This window comes from Saccostrea cucullata, unplaced genomic scaffold, assembly GCF_032062105.1.
Source record: "Saccostrea cucullata isolate Sc308-1 unplaced genomic scaffold, CSIRO_AGI_Scuc_v1 ctg160, whole genome shotgun sequence".
Taxonomy (NCBI): domain Eukaryota; kingdom Metazoa; phylum Mollusca; class Bivalvia; order Ostreida; family Ostreidae; genus Saccostrea; species Saccostrea cuccullata.
The window spans coordinates 988,470-1,002,491 of NW_026938254.1; the positions used below are offsets into that span (position 1 = coordinate 988,470).

A 14,022-nucleotide genomic window follows, 5' to 3' on the forward strand; every position below is an offset into this window, starting at 1 on the left:
TTGGATTTAGAAGGACGATCACATTCATGTCAGTGTTTTAAAGTAAATAAACTGGAAACATGCCTCAGATTGCATGTCCGTTTACAAAACATCTTCAGCGGCAGGGGGCCTAGGTGGTCCCTAGACCCCGCCTTACTATTTATCATTTCAGAATGTTGGCAGCTCTGTCAACGTATCATGTCTGGTGTGCTGTCAATGTATCATGTCTAGTGTGCTGTCAGTGTATTGTATCTGGTGTGTTGTTTGTGTATCATGTATTGTGAAGAATACAGTTTTTCAGAATGTCAAACTCCTATGTAAAAATCTTTGATACCCAAGGGTAGGTCTCGTAAAAGGTGAAATTGAAAACCCTAGAATCAACGGTTAAAATTAATGATTTCAACCACGATATTGTAAAAGGTAATGAATCACTCAATCCTGTTAGTTTTTTTTAAGATGCATCCAACATTAATCTAGGTACTACATGTATGCAAGTACATGTAAAATATTGAAATATGCATGGATATTAAACATATAAATTTTCAGTTGGAGGTTTTTATTTAAGGTCTATCTAAACAAACATAACAAAAATCACATTCCAAACTGAGAGAAAACAATTCCAGTGCCTATGGTCCCAATAATTACAAACATATAGAAGGACAATCTGTCCACAACACACGCGAATTTCTTCCAGTCATCCTGGTATATCCTTTTTGGTGCCGTGTCGTCAGGATCTTTTTCTGACACAGGTTCTTTTTCTTCAACAACCACAGGTTGATCGTATTCCATCAAATGTAGGGATCCTTTTGTTTTCTTTTGTTCTGGGCGAACTTTATGTACTGAACCCTTAACCATAATGGTTTTCACTGTATTTTGTTTCTACAATGAAAAATGAACCATAAATGTTACGAATTTCTAAAGTGATGTTTGCAGAGAACCAACGGTCATGCAGTCTCGCTTTTTGTGGATTCTCTTAGAGAACGGTTGATTGGGTTTCCGTCACTAGGATTACCACAGAAGGTGAAATAACCGTATAGAAATAATTGGTTTTTTTCCTCGTAATTTCCATTCTTGACATGTTACTGATCTTAGAAAACAAATACTCGTAATTGTAAACGAGTATCTTAATCTGACCTACCTCTTCCTTGACTGGTGCATTGTTCTCTACATGAACAAAGGTGATGCAAGATAATTTGATCAAACCATACTTGTATAGCCAGTCTGGCATGCGTCGGTTGCCTTGGTAATGGATTGCCAAGACAACCACTGCCATGAGACAAGCAAGACCCACCAAAAATAAGGAAAAGTTGAAGTAGGTAGCTGCAATAGAAAATAGATGTTTGAACTGAATCACTTTATGCATACCTTGAGCTCACAGACGACTCAGTAACTTCAAAAGATCAAAATATGGGAATATCCTATTACTTCATCAAACATTCTCCCTACGACATTGAGAAAGACCGACTTTTCGAGGCTTCCACAGGTCTCTAAGCAATAATGTATGTACGCAGAATCTAACCATTGAATTTTTATAAAGCAAAAAAAAATTATTACACCTTTATATTAAATACCGGTATGTCAAGTTGTGGGGAAATCGAAGTGCTGACGGACAGACAGACGGAGTTGGTAATTACTATTACTAGGCGACACTTATATCTTAATAGCTGAAGTTTCTCTGAAAGAGAATATGCTCAACAAAGGAAATGAATGTTTGAAAGTTTAAAACCATGCTTTGATTCTTTGCTTCTCGCTAGACATCGCACCAGCGACTAGAATCGTGTCCTCTGATGGCCGAAGTTTGTCTTCACTAAGTTTTCGGCATGTTGGTGACGATCTACAGTCTACACGTACTCTACAGGTCAGGGTATAGTATTGATAAAACACCATGATATCTTACCAATGACAGGCGTGGCGTCTGCTGATGGCGGGAGTTTGTCGGCCACGAGAAGCTGGAAGACGGCGAGGGACAACATGACGGTGATCTGTAGGGAAACCTTCTCCCCCGACTCCACAGGGAGATAATATCCTAAAGCAGCCATAACTGTAATCAACATGGACGGAATAATTAGATTGATGAGGTAAAATTTGGGTTTCCTCCTTAGTTTCAGATAGTATGTGACGTCAGGGTAGGGCTCTGGACAGCAGCCGTAATACAGCACGTGTCTCTCCGCCTTCATAGAGACGTACGTCCACTCCACGTTAGTGACAGCAGACGACAGGTCACCTTCTGGATTTTTATTCTAAAAAATTATAAGCAGTTTAATTTAATTAAAAAAAAAGAGCAAAAGACGGGTTGCGAAATGTTTTACTTTTGAAATTTGATAATAATTTACCTGTAAGTCTAGGTCGTATCCATGATAAGCCCAGGATCCAAACAACAACTTACAGGTTTGCTCGTCGTACGGAAACTTTTCGACGTCAACAGTGCAAAGACTTTCGAGTACAGAAGGAAAATTATAGTAAACCGTGCCATCTGGATAAATGTTTGGACGGTATTCCTTGAGACCAACAAACTCACCCGAAACACTGAAATGACAATAAGATCATTAACAAACATTCGTCTCGTTGTATGGCCTCTGGGGAATGTTGGACACGTTCTCTGATCCTCTGTCACGGAAAAGTCCAGCTTTCTCTATAAGTACATAAAAAACGTTAAAATGTCACAGAGAGTGCGATGCGAAATAACATTTTGGCGACAGACTCCTTTTTCGATCAGTGATTGAATCTTTTGAGTCTTATCTTAACTTGAATACATGAACAAAAAATCGTCAATGGCAATAACTTATAAAGGAAGAGAGCAAATACAAACATGCGTAGTTAAATTATGAAAAAAATAACTGATTCGGATAACTTAATATAAAAATACTAAATTGGATGCCAGTCAGGAATATGTGATAATAAAGCTGTTGGGTTATACACAAAAAGGACATATCCCGCCAAAATATGGCTGAAATAATGCCGACTCGGCGTTAAACAATATACAATCAATCAATCAAAAAGGACATAGGGAAGGCAGCATTGATATACAGGGTTATCGTCTCCCCGTGTTATACTCGCCCTTTCATATTTGCATATAATTTTGTTGCTTTTTAAACTTGCCCAATCACAGTTCTGTTTAAGAAATAAGTACTGTGATTTTTTTGAACTCGTTTCGTTTTAAATTCGCCCGACTGTGTAGGGCGAATGGAGCAAAATTAAAACAGGGGCGAAAAATCTCATATAATTTTTATACAGTATCTATGCTTCATTCGTATTGGTCAGTTGCACCCCTGAGTGACAGGTGCATTTAATATTCTAATTGCTGATTGGTCTCTTGTGGATGGTGTTCTGTAATTAAACAAAGTGATCACGTTCAACCTCTTGTACATGCTGAAAACTCTCATTGCGATCGGATAGGTTTAGCGATTCTCTGTATGACACCTTAATGTAACAGTCGTGTTGCTAGGAACCTTGACACCCTTGAGATTTTAAGCACTGTGGTCGCTAGATTTATCGTAGTCGTACTGTTCGTGTGAGTTATGAATCTACGAGTTACGGCTCTGCTTTCTCCTAGTGAGTTATAGTTAAACAGTCTGTATATTTACAGACCATCTGCATGATCAAAACTGGTAAGATATACAAATATGTACATGCATAATCATTTCTTGAGTTACAAAGCTACTATTGTTAACACAATGTCATACTGATAAAGTCTATTAAAATGAGAAAGGAGGGGGGGTCATGTTTTTTGTCAGAAATAACATCTAAGTATCACAGAAGTTCAAATATATCATTCTTTAAATTAATTAAATTAGATTATAGAAATATTGCTGTTTTTTTTTAAGGTCAATATCATGATTTAGACACCTGAGGAGTACAATATTCACTGAGCCCTTGTTGGAGTTTGCTATCATTTAATCATATTATAAAACACAGTTATTGCTTTATTTTGCGGTCAAAACGATGATTTAGCCACCTTCGAAGTACAATATTCACTTCGCCCTTTGCAGGTCAATATAAGGAATTATTGTAGGTCTATATTATAATAATGAATTATTCCTGTTCCATTTCTCCTGCTACAATGTTTTTGTTGAAATTTCTCTCTCGTTAAAACTTACAATTAAAATCACTGAATATTCTTTATAAAATTATTGTAATTCATTTTTACAAGTACTTTGTTCATGTTGTTGTATTATAACTGGCATGGCAAATATCTGTCCAATTCTATTTTAATGACCATAGCTTTCATAAGGAATAAAGGAAATAATATTTAGTGGATATGAATTCAATAGCAGTATATCGAAAAATGTGTATAACATGATTGAAAACAAAGGAGCATCACCTAGCCAATAACATACTAGTATCTATAAATATAGGTAGCATTCCAAACCAATCCCGATGCAAATTATGTCAATACCTGGCTTTTTGCACAAGTATAAACTAACAAGCGCACAAACTAACACACATCCAAGCGCGTTACTAAAACCCCTCCATGTAACTCTGTTGCGAGGGGATATAAATATCTAGACTACCATGAGCTGAAGAATTCCAAAGCTAGAAGCAAAGTTGTGCGTGTTTGTTTATTTCTTTTCTAGTTTTGTTTTGTTTTTTTGTATGTTTTTGCTGCATTTTGTTGTGTTAGTGAATGATGCTCACCCTGTCCTTGAGAAATAGCAGGCAAAAGACAACCATTTCATTTAATTGAATGACATAATAATATTCAGAGATTTACACTGATATTTCCCTGAAACTTAACATTTCAACCTACCTGTCGTATAACGTAAGATCTGGTATCCAGATGTATTTGTAAGGGACAATAAAATTCCCGATGTTACCAAAGCTGGCGGGGGTCCATGTAAGACGACAGTCCTGCCATTTCTGCGCCATAAAACAAACGGAGAAGTGAGCAAACAAGTTAACAGCTAAATTAACACAATTTTATAAGTTAGTTATATTTATATTTAAATCATAATGAAAGAATAAGAAACATTTAGAAACGTCGAAAACATATGTACGTCTTCCCATGTGTGTCTGATTGTATTAATAATATAATAATAATAATGATTGGTTTTATATAGCGCCTTTCTAGCATAAATGTTACTCAAAGCGCTTTACAATACATTATTACTCCAACAGATCGACCATAGCATTCCAGAATCTTTCTCAGTGCAAGCTGCTGTTAAGGCGCTAGAACATTAACATTCTGACAATATAGTTCACTGTCTATAGCCAGGTACCCCTTTTACTCTTGTGTGGAGTGAGGAAATTCGTGTAAAGTGCCTTTCCCAAGGACACAACGTCGACTTGTCGCGGCCAGGATTCGAACTCACAACCTTTCGGTTTGGAGTCCGGCACCTTGACCACTAGAGTACCGACGCCATTGTCCGATGCAACACCCTACATCAGTTTACTGGTTGCAATTAGGGGTTTAATTTTCAATTTTCCATCGTGTGCTACATTTGCATTTATAACAGTGATTCAGGGATAATGGCCTGCAAGACCTTGAATTAAACCATTTAGAAATAAAGGGTTTTGTTTGTTAATAACCGCCTTTTCCTCCAAATCATGCCTGATGGGGAGTATACCTATTGTGCGTCACTTTCATAAAGTACCACATTCACCCCGTGAAACGCACTTGTCCTAAGTCTTAAGCGTATTTTTTCTTGTCAAAAATCTTTATTCTAAAGTTTAAAAGGTGACCTGTCTCATTTTTTGGACCAGAATAGTGTAGATTCAAGTTTTCTCTAGACAAGACTCCCGGGGTAGGGTGGTGCCACAATGGATAATCCAAGTCTTACGTAGGAATACATAAGGCAGCTGACTATGGGAGAAATATGCTACTCTTCGATACCGGTAACATTAAAGACACAGACAAACTAGTAAAATAAATTAACGTTTCAGTAAATGTTACATTCAATGTTTGCAGAGAAAAACACAAAACCTACAGACAAATGTAAATATGTTACCTACCAGTCGTACCCAAACATTGATTTTCAAAATCTGCTGGGGCTCGTCCTACAATAAACAATTATAGATTGAGAGCCTGTGGACGAGAATTTCTCTGTAATAATTGTTAATGCAATGCATGTCAACACATGGACATGATAAATGAATGCATTACTAAAACAAAAAAAGTATATTTCAGTGATAAAACATAATTTTATTGATAATTTGTCCACTAACTTTATCAATACATGTGTCAATATTTTATATGATCTATAGAACCATAAGAGAGTTTTCGAGCATTTAATGGAATCAGAATTGGACTTGGTGAAAAATGTGTAAAACACGTGTATTTTTACACTGTACTGAATTATTTTCATTCATCGGTACTAATTCTGAGTAAGGTATTAATTACTGAATTCTCATAACTGTGCAAAGTCGGAGCAAAAATGCATAAAATTGGTCTTCATGTCTGATGTACATCTAAACTGGATGAGTAAGTTGGTAATTCCCCAAACATTCTCTCTCTCTCTCTCTCTCATATATGAATTGACTTGGGAAAATGTATAGAAAAACGAGTACATATTGCGAAAGACAATTAAAGATCAATATACAAGAAAACTTAAATAGGTCCGTGAGAACCATTGTATCTGCTTGGAGTTTTGCACGATTTTAAAAGTACATTTTGCAACGTGTTTAATTAGTAGCATAGCAATCAGGAAAGTAATTACAAATTATAGATTTTCATTATATATAAAATATCACTTAAAGGTTGACATTATTCAATTTCCTATGCTTTAAAGACATTCTTATAACTGATTAATTAAAGTTGTCACTAATTCCAAAACAAACACTATTTTGTATAATATTGACAGGACACGCTGTTTGCAGGTCCTCAAACTAATATCATTGTTATGTATTCAAGTTTTTCTTATTCCTTTCATCTTTTGTTATTATACAAGATAATTAAACATCATGTCAGTTTAACTTGTCTCATTTTCAGCAATTAAACAAAAAACATTGTAAAATATTGACCAGATCGATGACTTGACGTAGAGCCATGTCTAGGGTGACATTGACGGACCCCCCGCAGTATGGCTTCTCCCCGGCGTCGTACGACGTAAACAGGTGCGTGTGTAACGCCTGCTGATTAGCCGTGCTCTGAGTAGCTACTTCTGAAAAATTATAAAATAAGATTTACAGTATTGAGATCGATTATTATTGAGATTATTATTCTGGGAAACATAGGGAAAAACACAAATGAAAGTCAACAATATAGATTCTCAGAAGATAGAATAATACATTTTATTCTCTAAAATGACAGATAGCTTATCATACCTAGTACACTGTATCACTTTTTCTTTGCGAGGGAGGGAAAGATAATACGAGTACATGTAAATTACAAGACTAAAAGGCTGAAATTCCTCGAGCCATTTATCTTTTATCCACCAATTCAAGATGTTATTTGATCAAAACTGGTCAATCACTCTAAAGTGGACAAAATATTCTAAAATCCAGAGGACTGATATGGTTGAAAAACCAATTTCTTGAAGATGAACTGAATTTATAACAAGAAAAGAAATGAAGCCTTACATATCATGTTAACATTGTCAATCTTATGATGACTTTACTCGAGGTAATTTCCTGCTAGCGGTCTTGCTATAACAAATTCTTTTTGTGTTAAAATTATGTCTTTATTTCGATTTTAGAAACACAGGACCGGGTAGCTAAACAAACGTGTTATATCCGATACCTCGCGTTGTCGGATGTAATTTTTTTTTCTAGTTCTCTGTCCCGAGAATTTTTATTAAAAAGAAATGGGTTACTTGATTGATTTGATTCACAGTCTGATTTCATTGCTGGGAATTTGGAACTACATTGCTTTCACTGTTTAATATTCAAATAGTGTAGTACAATGAAAAACGGAGATACACAACGACCATTTATCAAATTTAAGAGCATATTGTTACAATAAAACTTAAGAGCAGATAAAACGAGCATCAGAAGAGGGACCAGGTGCCACGGAGGAGGAAGCATCCCCGTTCTTTGACATTTGTATTTTAAATAATGTTTGGTAATGCTAGCCTGACGTATACTTTATTACCGATTTTCCTATGAGACTTTGTGGTTTGAACATATTTTATTGTATAAATACTATATAAATGGTTTGAACACAAGTTCTAACAACTTACTAGGTTCTCACCATACAACTGTCAATATATATACATAGGGAAAATAAGTGAAAAAGGAATATTGATGTACTAAACATGTTTGTTAAATTGAAACATGCATTTGTTACATATGATAAATATATAACTAATATATAGAGTGTAAGTGTTAGGCAGTAATAATTAATTAAATCTACCAGAATTTCTTATAAATGTTTGAACTGACTGAAAAATATATTTATTGGTTTCTACATTTTGAGACTTTGTCTTTCAGAAATGAGAACCATCTGTTAATGTACATCACTCTATACTGTTGGATGTATGTTAATAACTTGAACTCTGTGTTCCTTGAATTTGTGCTCAGAGTATATACCTCCACATTCCATAATTAACCAAGCGTGTCGTCATTACACTGATTGTTTGATTAATTTATCGATTGATTGATGCCTTTGGTGACCCTATGCACTGATGCCTTATCTAGTCATCTTCATTGGTATATTACTGATTCGTTATTATAGCATCAGCGCGGCTGAATGCTCGATTGTAATGTTTTCACATTATAGTCATATTGTCTGATTTATTGCAATAACAAATTGTGTTTGTACAGCTATAATAATTAAAGTTGTTGATTCTCTGCGGTACTGAATCTCGGTTAATACGAGAAGGCGTTTTATTTAAAACTTCATCAGAGGATATTCATAATTTACAGTTACTGTAGTTTATTATGAGTAAAAATACCCACAGAAACAAGTCGTGAATAGTATTTATAAGCAGATTCTCAGAACATAATTGTGTTTTTGATTATGATTTACTTGTATAATTATTTGTTTTGAAATGTTTTGTTTTATTAACCGATCCAACAACCCAATTTGTTATTTTTTTATGAAAAAAGATTCCCATCAATTGGTTTAATAAAAGAATTCAATTGTGTATTGGCCTCCAAACAGTTACTAAGATTTGCTATTGTGTATACAGTATATAATGAATGTTGGTTATTCTTTTTTCTACAGGGCATTTTTGTTTTATCGTATGATATTGTACACTTGTCTGCCAGATTAAATGTAAAACATGTCTCTTTAAAGACACTCAAAGTTTTTATAAAAATATTTTTGATTGTGTTTGTGATCTTTAAAATCCTACTTTACTAATCTACATTCAATATATTATTCCAAATAGTATGGAAAATAATTAAGATTTTACACATTTTAATACACTTGATGATGATTTTGATTTTTGTTTAATCGAGGTGCGCTGCTGGGATGTAGCTCTATCTTGCACAGCTTCAAAGAAAAATTAATATGAGAACACGATAAAAAGCCTGAAACATATACGAAAGCCCAGATTAGATATTGAATGTCGAATCTGGAATCTCGTTTGAACTTTCTGGGCTTTCGTAGATTTATTATAGACAACCCTCTCACTAATTCTTTTAAGTCTATGGACTTTCATGTAATTTGAAGGTTAAATACCGGTGGCAGAATGATATACATTTCACTATGCAGTTCTTAATCATATATCTTGTCCTGCATCATAAAACAGGACGCGGTCCATTCAGGCGACAAATTCCAAACACTCTATATCACGTAACTGAATTAAGAGATCACTTTGCTTATTAAACACTGGAAATCGATCAAAATTAATTAAGAAATTACTTTATAGATAAAATTAGAGCCCTGACCTGTGTTAATTTCACGATAACCAATTAAATATTTCCTACCTACAATTAGTCCTTCCGACTATTGGATCTAGTTTCTATATAATGAATACATAATGTCCAGATAATGGAATTAAAAATGTTAAATACTTTTGTCTTCTTAGCACAGAGAATATTTAAAATAGTTTCAAAAAAAGTAAAAACGATTTTGTGATAAAACATATTTATTTTAAAGAAGTGTTCACTTCTATATATCTAAAGTTGTCTTTATTCTATGAGGAAGAGTACACAAAAAAGTACGTAAAGAATCCGATCCAATAAAGCGGGAATTTCTGTGAGTACACTGACTTTCTGATTAAATGATTGTACATATATGTAAATCAATAATTAAAGTAATAAATTATCTTTTGTTACTCTTAAAAGAGGAATTTCAATTAGTATTTTGCGTTTTTTAATTGATTAAGAAGTATAGTTAGGAGACAATGGACGAAGGATGACACTGAGGGGAAAATTCTCTGATAATTGTTTTATATTATAGCAATGATAAAACGTTCAAATTGACTGAGTTTTAGCGACATATTTACTATTTGGGGGTGGGTGGGTTGAGAGAGAGAGAGAGAGAGAGTACTAATTTATTTATAAATTTATTAAATTTATAATATTTATTATAAATTAATTTTTATTCTTCTTTAGTTTTATTTTAATTTTTATTGATGTTTCCCAATCAGGAGATCAGAGTCAAAGCCGTGACAATTTTTGGAATGAGATACATGTACATGGTCCACATGGCAATTATTTACTGTAGAAAAAGTCAAGTTTACATGATTGATTGATCTACAAATTAAAAAAAAAATTAAAAATTAACAGGACATAATCACCCGCCCCTCCGCCTAAATATAATAAAACATATTCTTACCTATGATAAATGATAAAATCAACGATATCCATGCGGAAACAGCTCTTGATACATGCATTAGTAATTAACAGATGTCTATATGATGTGTGTGATCTATTTCATCCAGTGTCACCCCTCAGACAAAGTAATACTATTGTTGTCCAACAATGCGCTGTCCCACTTTAAATCGCTCTATAAGTTCATAAATAAGAAAAGAGTGTTGATTTTAAATATCTTCTTGGTCACTGCATGGCATATTTGTTTTTCCAACAGTTTAATGATTTTCTATTTGGGATTTTCTATCATTGTATATTCCATTTCAAAGAGTCTCAAACAGCCTTTGTTCTTGTATAAAAATTGAATGTTGAGTTCACGACAGTGTTATACACCGGTTATCCCCTGAAGAGTTCTACCAATCAGAAATCATAATGAGGCGGAGAATGAAACAACGGTCACATCACTGTTTTCTCCGCAGCGATTGGTCAGGGAATTACATCGTGAGAATTAATTTAGATGCCTGCATACGATTTCGTGATAAAGTTTTTGGCCCAATTTTTGGGAAACAGTTTTATTGAATATGATGCTTATATTATTATGATTTTTTTAAATTATGATTTTCCCGTGGTTTGAAACCATCAAAGTACAGTGGAGTCGCCAATTCCGGGTCGTCTCCAATTCCGGGTCACTCGCGTGTATTTTATGCCTAGTGTTAAAATTTAAGCGCAAAAAAACCTTAATGAATATGCTGGTCGTGAAGAACTGGTCTTTCTGTATGTAATTAATTACAAAATTTTGAATATAAACTTTAAGAGAGCATCCGACAATCGAAATTCTGAAACGCACGCATTAAAGATTTGAATGTTTCTGCTGCGGTGACGGGCTACTTTCGTTTTTGTTCGCTGTAGAAAGGCTGGTATAAAGGTTCTAGATAAGTAATGATAGCTTGAAAGTATGACAAATGCATTTAGTTTTAACTCAGAAATCAATCATAATGATCGCTGCTCAAATAAAAGTACAATTATTATCAAATGAAACTGTAGTAGTTTCTCCAATTGCGGGTCACGCAATCTCGTGGCATGAACATGTCAAAATTCTATGTACAAAACCAATCGACAACCATGTATTTACCTTGATTATCAAAAGTATTCTAACTGGAAAATATTTTTTCTAAAAATTAAAATCGAGTTAACCTTTCAAATGCATTTTTTTAATAAATGAATTTAATTGTATTATTTTTAATCCTAATACATTTTTTTAATTCAGCATGTTTTGTTGTAATTGTTTTAAAAATAATTTAAACATATTTCTGTGGTTGCTTTACTTTTTTTCCAAGCTGCATGAATTGTTTTATTTTTCAACATCATAAAAATCGTGTTCCGAAACGTTCCATGAATATTACACCACCGTAAAGTCATATGACCCGGAAATGGAGAAAATGATTCGTAACTGGGGAAGCTAGGCCTTGCTGAAATACCCCTGTAAATATTGTTCCCGTGCAGCTATTTTGAAAACGAAAAGGTGTTTGGATGACTCACTATTTGTCCTTTAATACACATATTGCATAAAATATAAATTGAACAGATTTGCAAAATATCAAAGAAACACCCTGACGTGACCCGGAATTGGCGACTTCACTGTATTTGAATTGAATTTAAATATGCGTTCTCAGCAGTTGTAGATTTTCAGCATCGAATAAATAAGAAATGTTCCCATTTTAAATCACCAAGAGAATACCTTTACTTTGAATGGAATTAACCAACTATGGCTTTCAGAGAAAGAGAGTAGGATGCCATACTCTCCTTGTCCAAGGTATAATATATCAGGACGATGGAGAAACTTAACCATAAGTAATCAAAGATAACAGAGCTCACCTCAAAACAAGTCAGGCAAAGTCCCACATATTTGATTAAGACATCAAGTCTCCTATTTACTTTCAATTGTGGTAACATTTTTATTTATCAAAAATACCACTAAAAGTTTCGAAAATTAAATACTAATTTAATTTAGACTAGTAAGATCTTGACCCCTGATCCTAGCAGGTTCGAATCCCACTGTGGGACGTGGAGACCGGTCTTTCGGATGAGACCGTATAAACCGAGGTCCCGCGTCACAGTAGGTGCTGGCACGGAAAAGAACCCTCACTGCTCAATGGCTCTGAGTGCCGAGTATAGGAAAAAATTTGTAGCTCTCCACCGGCAAGTAGTGGCGTCTCCATATGAGTGAAAAATTCTCGAGAGGGACGTTAAACGTTAATATACAATCAATCTACGTTGTCCAGGAATGGAGTCAATTTTTACTTAGTACTGGTATTATAATATTGTACACAGTAAACCAGTATTTAAGAATCTGAATTTCAGTTTTACCGTGTATATCCCTTAATTAACAATGAACGGCTTCCTCTTGGGTACGGCGATCTCGAGAACATGAAGACACAGGGTGTTTGTTAAAAATCGATTTTTGAACAAATCTCATCTCGAGTTTCCATGTCCGAGAACAAAAACGTCGAATATATAGCAATTAAATATTAAACACTCTCTGACCATGGTTTTCCATTTTCCTATACAACATATCTGAAGAGGTAGAACTCAAGCTTTAGTAAACCAGCAATAATTATTTTTACGAAAGCCTCGTAAATATTGTATGATTGAACTTTTCTCTAAGAGGTAAAAGTCATATATTATTGGACGAAATTGCCAGGTCTTAGCCATCTTACAAAAAACTCATTTCATAAAGCTCTATTAATAATTTTATTGGATTTTCAAAGTATATTCACCGTCACACCCCATTACTATTAATTCAGTAAGGCAAATTAAACAAGATGCCCATGAACCACAATACTCTCAAATTAAAAAGTTCAAGTTCAATATATTCTCTCAAACCAATTAATGATTAATAAGGTTTTATGTAAAATATTTACAAAAACAATTTATAAAAGATAAACGTGAAATGGCGGAAATGGTTTCATTTTATAAAATAAACAAAAGAAAGAGGGCTTGACTTTTCATTTGAATTTACTTGAATACCCTTGACCGAAGACTGCTTTGTAGGAAATGGACTAGTGATTCGTGGGAAGATTGACTGTATATTGTTTAACGTCCGTCTCGAAAAATTTTTACTCATTATTATGGAGACGCCACCAGTTGCCGGTGGAGAGCTGCAAATCTTGTCCTATACTATGAGCCATTGATTGAGCAAGGAGGGATCTTTTTCGTGCCAGCACCTACTGCGAAACGGGACCTGGGTTTAAATACGGTCTCATTCGAAGGACCTGTCTCCACGTCCCACAGTGGGATTCGAACCCGCGACGTAAGGGAGACATTTGCAGTCGTATGCCAGCTTTAGCTCAGGTGAGCAAAAAAATGAATACGATGCCCATGGGTCACATCACTCACCTGAATACTTTG

General features: G+C 34.5%; 1 protein-coding gene across 2 annotated transcripts; it reads right to left on the reverse strand.

Annotated features, from left to right (window-relative positions):
• Positions 1 to 514: 514 nt before the first annotated feature.
• LOC134249817 (neuronal acetylcholine receptor subunit alpha-10-like) lies at positions 515 to 10,793 on the reverse strand. Of its 2 annotated transcripts, none has more exons than XM_062732188.1 (8): positions 10,640 to 10,793; positions 6,937 to 7,076; positions 5,929 to 5,973; positions 4,727 to 4,836; positions 2,313 to 2,505; positions 1,877 to 2,219; positions 1,118 to 1,299; positions 515 to 858 (listed from the first exon to the last, which is right to left on the reverse strand). In XM_062732188.1, the coding sequence occupies exons 1-8, from the start codon at positions 10,695 to 10,697 to the stop codon at positions 571 to 573; spliced, it is 1,359 nt and encodes a 452-aa protein (XP_062588172.1). In that variant the 5' UTR covers positions 10,698 to 10,793; the 3' UTR covers positions 515 to 570. The 2 variants fall into 2 exon arrangements, with proteins under 2 accessions (XP_062588172.1, XP_062588173.1); XM_062732189.1 differs by lacking the exon at positions 10,640 to 10,793 and adding an exon at positions 7,240 to 7,265.
• Between the last annotated feature and the right edge of the window lie 3,229 nt (positions 10,794 to 14,022).

Excerpts from the sequence above, each read along its gene's own strand:
- LOC134249817 (XM_062732188.1), bottom strand. The coding sequence starts at position 10,697 with ATGCATGTATCAAGAGCTGTTTCCGCATGGATATCGTTGATTTTATCA. Across the intron at positions 5,974-6,936 it reads TACGTCAAGTCATCGATCTG|GACGAGCCCCAGCAGATTTT; the intron begins GTCAATATTTTA and ends TGTTTATTGTAG. Across the intron at positions 859-1,117 it reads ATGCACCAGTCAAGGAAGAG|AAACAAAATACAGTGAAAAC; the intron begins GTAGGTCAGATT and ends TTTTCATTGTAG.